The sequence below is a fragment of the Cebus imitator genome, unplaced genomic scaffold (genome assembly GCF_001604975.1).
Source record: "Cebus imitator isolate Cc_AM_T3 unplaced genomic scaffold, Cebus_imitator-1.0 Scaffold285, whole genome shotgun sequence".
Classification (NCBI taxonomy): Eukaryota; Metazoa; Chordata; class Mammalia; order Primates; family Cebidae; genus Cebus; species Cebus imitator.
Genome location: NW_016107600.1, coordinates 2,085,493 through 2,093,833, shown reverse-complemented (window position 1 = coordinate 2,093,833; position 8,341 = coordinate 2,085,493). Strand labels below are relative to the sequence as shown.

Here is an 8,341-nt window from a genome sequence, read left to right as displayed (position 1 = left end):
GTTTCACCATGTTGACCAGGATGGTCTTGATCTCTTGACCTCGTGATCCGCCCGCCTCGGCCTCCCAAAGTGCTGGGATTACAGGCTTGAGCCACCGCGCCTGGCCAAATTGACCACTTTCTTTAATGATGTTCCTTGATGGTAGTTTAGATATTATTTTGGCATTTTTTTCATATAAGTTCTTGATTCATAAAAAGGTCATGTGCTTTGTGCTAATCATGAGGGATACAAAAATACATTATAGTTTAGCAAGGGAAACAGTGGTCCCAGACATTCATGTGTCTTAGTTATGTTGTTTTTTACTAGGTTTACTTTTTGTTTTGTTTTGTTTTCTGAGACAGAGTTTTGCTCTTGTAGCCCAGCCTGGAGTGCAATGACATGATCTCAGCTCACTGCAACTTCCGCCTCCCAGGTTCATGCGATTCTTCTGCCTCAGCCTCCCAAGCAGCTGGGATTACAGGCATGCACCACCACACCGAGCTAATTTTTTGTATTTTTAGTAGGGACAGGGTACCTCCATGTCAGTGAGGCTGGTCTCGAACTCCCAACCTCCAGTGATCTGCCTGCCTCAGCCTCCCAAAGTGTTGGGATTACAGGCGTGAGCCACTGCACCCAGCAGGTTTACATTATTTTAATGCTTTGAAAAAATTTCCCCACTATACCACTTGGATCATTTTTACTTTAGGTAACTAGTGTTAAGGAAAAGGTCTTCTTAAGAATTCTCTTTTTTTTTTTTTTTTTTTTTTGAGACAGAGTTTCACAATTTTTGCCTAGGTGGGAGGGAGTACAATGGCACGATCTTGACTCACTGCAACCTCTGCCTCCCGGGTTCAAGCGATTCTTCTGCCTCAGCCTCCCGAGTAACTGGGATTACAGACATGTGCCACCATGCCAAGATATTTTTGTATTTTTAGTAGAAATGGGGTTTCTCCGTGTTGGTAAGACTGGTTGCAAACTCCCGACCTCAGATGAGCCGCCCGCCTCAGCCTCCCAAAGCGCTGGGATTACAGGCGTGAGCCACCGCACCCAGCTAAAAATTCTTTATTTGAGATTGGAAAATCCAGAGTACCTATTAGGAAAGAATATGCATCTCTTCTTCCCACTGATTTTATATCTAATTTTTTTTTTTGGAGAGACAGGGAATCTGTCAACCAGCCTGGAGTGCAATGGCATGATCATGGCCCACTGCAGGCTCTACCTTCTGGGCTCAAGCGATCCTCCTCCCCTGGGCCTCTCAAATAGCTGGGACTATAGGGACTCACCACCACACCTAGCTAATTCTTTATTAATAGTAGAGACAAGGTCTCACTATGTTGCCTAAGCTAGTCTCAAAATCCTGGCCTCAATTAATCCTACCCTCCTTGGCCTCCCAAAGTGTTGGGATTACAGGCCTGAGCCATCATGCCCAGCTCTAAAACTATAAGATTTCTGGCCAGGCACAGAGCAGCTCATACCTGGAGGCCAAGGCAGGAGGATCGCTGAGGCCAGGAGTTCAAAATCAACATGAGCAACACAGTGAGATCCTGTCTCTACAAAAAAAATTTTTAAAAACAAAATAAGCTGGGCATGGTGGTGAATGCCTATATATAGTCCCAGCTACTTGGAAGGCTGAGACCAGAGGATCACTTAAGCCCAGGAGGTCGAGGTTGCAGTGAGCCATGATTGTGCCACTGCACTTCAGCCTGGGTTACATAATGAGTCCTTGCAAATAAATAAGAAAGAATGAAACTATTTCTCATTACCACCACTACTGCAACCTTGGAAGATCAAATTTCAAACCCAAATGAGATTATTTCTGGTTTAGGAAATAAAGGAATAAGAGGCTAGACTTCACTTTTTTCCCCAAATAGAATGCTTATCAAGTTTTTATTTTTTAACTATTGAGATCAGTAAATAATTTTAAGTATATACTATTTTATGTGCACCAAGATAGAAAAACTTAAAATGAATTCAGTTGGCTACAACTTTTAATTTTACCTCAGTTGAAGATTTGCTGCTTTTGGTTTGGTTGTCTTAGCACTTTATTTTATCTCTTATGTTTATTGAGTGAGTTGATGAGCCTGTCATACAGCTGAACAGTAGATGGCATTGCTGTTTATCTCAATTTCTAGAAAATGAAAATGGTTAGACCCATCTTAATGCCTGTACAGAACAGGGAGCTTTCCAGAGAAGTAAGTGGTAATCATTCTAATTGCCGGAACGTTTTGATGGAAATGTGTTTACATTTCAGATGAATGTAGGTGGTTGTTTTTCCCCAAATTACAAAAAACACATCTTGATTATCTTACGTGTGTCTGCTTGAATGATACTGATCTGCCAACATAGCTAAATTCATCTTTTTGCAGCCCTGCAAACAACATAGTTATGGAACATAAGAATAACCTGGCTTCAGGCATGCGAGTTCCCAAATCTCTGCCGTATATTCTGCCATGGAAAAACAGTAAGTGAAGTGGAGGCAAAATAGTTTTACTCTTTCTATTGTGCTAGATACAGTTGATCTTGATTATTCAGACGTGTTCAGTCTGAAGACCTTGTACTTCCATGACCCTTAAAGTGAGTGTCTCCTTAAATTGTATTCCATAAGCACTTTACTCAGTTCACCCTACTGATCCTATATTAGGAAATCAGCAAGAAATTATGGACAGGAATGTATAAGATCACAGAAGCCAAAAGAATATTTTCAAGATGGGATGACCACCGACATCAAATATCACGAGAAAAATTGGGAGCCAATAAAAAGGCTGATGATTTGGACCAGGAGGAAGCCATCCCTGATTTGTTTCAAGGCATAATACCAGTAGGGAATTGGGATCAGAAATTGGATTGTGAGGACTGAAAACGAAATGAGTACAGAGAGAAAATGAAAGTCATAAGTCATAGGAACCAGCATAAAGAATGGTATTCAGATGTCCTCCCTAGACTTCAGAGGTCATGCTGAGTAAACAAGGACTACGTTTGTCTCCCTTCCAAGTACTAACTAGGCCCAACCCTGCTTAGCTTCCGAGATCAGATGAGATCAGACACGTTCAGGGTGGTATGGCTGTAGACAGGGACTACATTTGTATCTTATTACCCTCATAATGAAATTTCCACATAGGGAACACCCAAGATACTGTCATTTTTACTTAATATAAACTTTTCTTTTCCAATGTTGCCCACAGATTCAGATTCTCTTTATTTCAGTCTTTGCTACTGCTTGAGCTAATTTTTAGGTGGCTAGAGGATTCACTTTAAAACATTTCTCTTCGGATACTTCCATTTCCCAAAAAACGAAGTCACCAAATTATATGCCAAACAGCTTGATAGGCGAGGGCCTATTTTCTTTTCCCATGCTTTTGAATGAAATCTGATTACTAATATTAAATTCTTCTACTTTTATATTATAATTCAGTATACCCAGGAATAAGTCATTTGTGTTTAGTAAGAATAGGGGATGGAGTGAATTTCAATTGGCATGGTGTATTTATTTTGAAATATTTCTACTTGTAGATGGAAATACACAGTAACTGAATACCTATCTCATCAAGTAAGTGTTTCAGCTTTATTTCACTATCTCTTCATATGGTAGCAAGATTTAACTGGACATAAAGCAATTTGGGTCCAATTTTCTTTCAGATTATGGTACCAAATTAAAGCTTTGTGTGTGCATGTGTTTTTTAAGTATATAGCCTCTGTTATGGCTTTACACACTAATGAATAGGCATCTACTGGTTAAATTAGAATTCTGTTAACATGCCAAGTTGTTTTCTCTAACATTAGTACACATTGCCTTCTTTTTTTTTAATCAAAGTTGCATTCTAGATCTATCACGCCTCTTTTAATGGACTGAGATTAATCAGACAGCTGTGCTTCATTGCTCTGCCATTCATTCCCTGTGCAGTACAGTTTAATACTCATCAAAAAATTCATACTCTTTTTAATGAGCACTTGAAAGTTTTGTGTTTCTGGCCGGGTGCAGTGGCTCGTACCTGTAACCTCAGCACTTTGGGAGGCCGAGGTGGGCAGGCCACTTGAGGTCAGGAGCTCGAGACCAGCCTGGCCAACATGGTGAAACCCTGTCTCTACTAAAAATACAAAAATTAGCTGGGCATGGGTGGCAAGTGCCTGTAATCCCAGCTACTCAGGAGGCTGAGGTAGGAGATTTGCTTGAACCAGGAGGCAGAGGCTGCAGTGAGCTGAGATCGTGCCACTGCACTCCAGCCTAGGCCACAGAGTGAGACTATGTCTCAAAAATAAAATAAATTTTAAAAAATAAAAGTGTTGAGTTTCTAAGAGTTTTACACTGTTGATCAAAATACCTGAGTATTTGATTTGGCAGAACCTCACAAAATCTGTATGAAGAGACCAAAATCTCTCTCACTTTTCACAGATGAAGCTTTTCCTTTAAGTTACCCATGTGCCTATGGCAGAGCCAAGTTTGAGTCTTCAAGTGTTGCCTTGGCTGAGGTTGCCCAGCCACATTGCTTTTGGCAAAGGGAATGTTGCAAAGGCTGAGAATGAGATCATATCCCAACTGTTTTGCAGTTAGTAGGCCCTTAGTGAATATTTATTGAATTAATGAATAATTGGCCTCTTGCATTCCAGTCTGTTCACTCTCTCTGAACAGTGAAGTAGATAAATCTTTGAGTTAGTTTCATTTTGTGGTAAGACTGATTTTCTTCTGGTAAGAAGAAGAAAAGAGATGCTAAAAGTTAACATCCCTTAGCTATAGACAATAATACTTATCTAGGTACCAGCCATTTTTCCTAGTAGATTCTGATGTCAAATTGTTAAATACATTTGAAAGCCAGAAAATGGGATTTAGTCCCCAAAGGAAAAGAAATACAACAGCACTGGGGTGCATCAGAAAAGGATACACTGAGTATGGTGGTATGCACCTGTCATTCCAGCTACTTGAGAGGCTGAGACAGGAGGATCACTTGAGCCCAGGAGATCAAGGATATAGTACACCATGACTGTGCCTGTGAATAGCCACTGTACTCTAGCCTCAGCAACATAGTGAGACCTTGTCTCTTAAACAAAAGCAGGGAGGGCTGGCCACAGTGACTCACACCTGTAATCCCAACACTTTGGGAGACCAAGGCAGAAGGATTGCTTGAGCCCAGGAATGTAAGACCAGCCTGAGCAACATAGTGACCCTGTCTCTAAAAACAAGGGGGGATTGGAAGAGAAGCATACATTGAGCAGACCTGGATAAATGGTGAACTTTCAGTTCCTCTCCAATATGCTATATAAGATGTCTAGCGATCAAACAATATAAATAGCTGTCTAGTAAAAATGGCTACTCTAAGATGAAAACCTAGGAGTAATTTCTGTGTCTGTAACTTAAGACCAGACCCATTTCACCTTTAGAACTTAACTCTTTGCGGTTCAACTCCTTACACACAAGAAATTTATTTTCCTGTGTAACTCCTGAGGAATCAGAAAAATAGGTTAGATAAGAATCCTTAAGCAGCCACAGACCTTATCATCTTAAAAATGAAGGGGTTTTTTTGTTGTTTTGTTTGAGATGGAGTCTCACTCTCATCACTCAGGCTGGAGTGCAGTGGCACCATCTCGGCTCACTACAACCTCCACCTTCCAGGTTTAAGCGATTCTCCTTCCTCAGCCTCCCAAGTAACTGGGATTACAAGCATGCGCCACCACACCAAGCTAATTTTTGTATTTTTAGTAGAGACGGTGTTTTGTCATATTGGCCAGACTGGTCTTGAATTCCTGACCTCAGGTGATCCACCTTGGCCTCCCAAAGTGCTAAGATTACAGGCGTGAGCCACCGTGCTCAGCCATGAAGTATTATTTTCAATGTCTGTTGTTGCAGAATTCTCTAGTTTCTTTGGAAGGATACAAAAGAAAAGATATGACTATGCCCTTAAGGAACGTAAGTGTGGGTGAAATGTTTTTGAATGTACGTACATGACAAGGGTCTGTTCACTTAGCACTTAATGTGCTTTATCCTATTTGTTTTTATCAACAACTCCACTTTTTACTAGACAAGCACCTCAGAAGCAGGTAATACCATACTAATTTTTGTCCCCAGTGTACATTGTAAAAGCTCAAAAACTTTTTGAACTATAAGTAAATACAGTATGTAAAAAAAAGATCAAGATAAGTTAATTGGAGTTAATCAATTGTCTGAATGAGCCAACTGCCTGCTGTTCTCCTCACTTGCGAAACTCTTGACACAGGAGTGTACATTGATTTCTGTATAGAATGTTTTTAATTCCATTAACAAGTTTCTCTGTGCTCAGTGGTACTAAAGAGCTAAGGGCCAGAAGGTAGTTGGTGTTCTGCCATTAACAACGGCAGATTTCTCCGGCAGACCAAGATAATTTAATTGGTTATAGTTGTGTGGCCCATTGTCCGATGTAGTTGGTGCTTTTTTCATTGAAAGGAACTGAGAACTGTTTTTCCTCCATTTACTTGCAGATGCCAGACCTTAGAAGACTCTTGCTTCTTCCTGCTCCAGTGGGTTCTTCATTTTCCTCCATCTAATTATAGAATGATAAACTCTGTGACTTTCTAAACTGACAAGTACAGTTTTTTCATCCCCCTCTTGAATCCTCATTTGATACAAGAACCTTCATACTCAGAAGCTTTCAAATAAACCTGTGATATAGATAGCTTAGTAGTTTGGTCAAGTACCTGCAGCCCCAAGATCGGAGATCACGTCCAATTCCACATTAATGAAACATAATGATTTAAAGTTTTCTTTTTTTTTTTTTTTTTTGAGACGGAGTTTCGCTCTTGTTACCCAGGCTGGAGTGCAATGGCGCGGTCTCGGCTCACCGCAACCTCTGCCTCCTGGGTTCAGGCAATTCTCCTGCCTCAGCCTCCTGAGTAGCTGGGATTACAGGCACGCGCCACCATGCCCAGCTAATTTTTTTTGTATTTTAAGTAGAGACGGGGTTTCACCATGTTGACCATCCTGGTCTCGATCTCTTGACCTCGTGATCCACCCGCCTTGGCCTCCCAAAGTGCTGGGATTACAGGCGTGAGCCACCGCGCCCGGCCTTGATTTAAAGTTTTCTTATATGATCTAGCTAAAATATACAGGAAACTTGGGTTAGAGAAAGTAACTGTGTGTTTGCGTTCTCTGACACACATGGACCAAATTCTTTGTAGTGTTTAGAGCAGTGGACATTTTCTGATGAGTGCCTCTGTTTATCCAGTCTATGAGATATTGATAACATTTACGTAGCAAAATACTCCATTCTTGTTTATAACTTTCAGGACATCTTACTGCCTATTTCCAACCTAGGGTAGTTTTGTTTTATTTATCTTCCCACATTCCAGCTAGAAATTGTACTAGCTGTCAGTCTAAGTGTGGATTATGTCAGAATTAAGATTGGAATGGAGGGGAGGAAGTCTGTGGAGAAGAGATTGGCTTTCCACCTGTATGTGAAATTTGATTAAGCTTCAGAGCTTAAATGTGTAAAGGCCTTGCTGACCACCCTGGGATATGTGTGTAACGACTTAAATTTCTGAAACACCCAAAGCTCTGGCTATCCTAGCATCTTATGGGCCCTTAAAAGGAGACTTTATAATTTCCTCAGACCAGTTTTTGTTTGTTTGGATTATTTTGGGGTTTTGTGTGGTTTTTATCACGTTAAGTTTGGTTTTAAAAGTGTCTAGTATGGGGGGAGGGATTTGGGATCTGGTATAGATGGGGACTTGCATAAAGTATACTGACAAACATTTCCGAAAAAGATCTCTCTAGCATGGTTTGAAGATGACAGATAAAAAGGGGGAGTGGACTCCTGTGGAATACCTCCTTCCAAGACTTTTACACAAAACAGGATTCTCCCTCAATGAAGCAGAGCTGTTTATTTAGTTACAATCTTTAAAAACAGGTTCAGGATAAGACCCAGCACAATAGTATTTCTGCTTCCAGCTATGCGATCTTCATAAGTAGGCTGTTTTTCCTGGAAAATGTAGTAGTATATTAAGGAGGAAAAAATATACCCAATTCTGGTCATCATTTATGTTTCTATATCAATCAGTATCTCACAACAACTTTAAAGACGTCATATTACTGAAAAATGCAAAACACTTTTTGATTTTATTTCGGTGATGACAAAACAAAACTGTCTGTACTACACTTAGAACCTAGAACTCCTACCTAGTTTAGGAAAAACAAGTAGTGTGAGTTTCATTGCAAAGAATTAGCTACTTGAATACAACTCAACAAAGGAATTAAATAGAAATTAATTTATGGGGGGTGGGGAGTTGGGGAGAGATAGCATGGGGAGAAATGCCAGATATAGGTGATGGGGAGGAAGGCAGCACATCACACTGCCATGTGTGTACTTATGCAACAATCTTGCATGTTCTTCACGTGTAC

The 8,341-nt window shown here is 40.5% G+C and overlaps 1 protein-coding gene and 1 long non-coding RNA gene across 2 annotated transcripts in view; both read left to right on the top strand.

The window, feature by feature from the left end:
* The window catches only part of GTSF1 (gametocyte specific factor 1), a 14,723-nt gene extending 12,595 nt beyond the window's left edge, over window positions 1–2,128 (top strand). Inside the window, exon 5 of the mRNA XM_037729016.1 lies at window positions 2,112–2,128. Coding sequence (XP_037584944.1) covers window positions 2,112–2,128 — 17 coding nt within the window. The remainder of the gene's footprint in view (window positions 1–2,111) is intronic.
* Window positions 2,129–2,342: 214 nt separating this feature from the next.
* On the top strand, window positions 2,343–6,619 carry LOC119467404. The gene is made up of 3 exons (XR_005195938.1): window positions 2,343–2,440; window positions 3,490–3,526; window positions 6,427–6,619. It is a non-coding gene; the product is annotated as an uncharacterized LOC119467404 (long non-coding RNA).
* The last annotated feature ends 1,722 nt before the right edge of the window (window positions 6,620–8,341 follow it).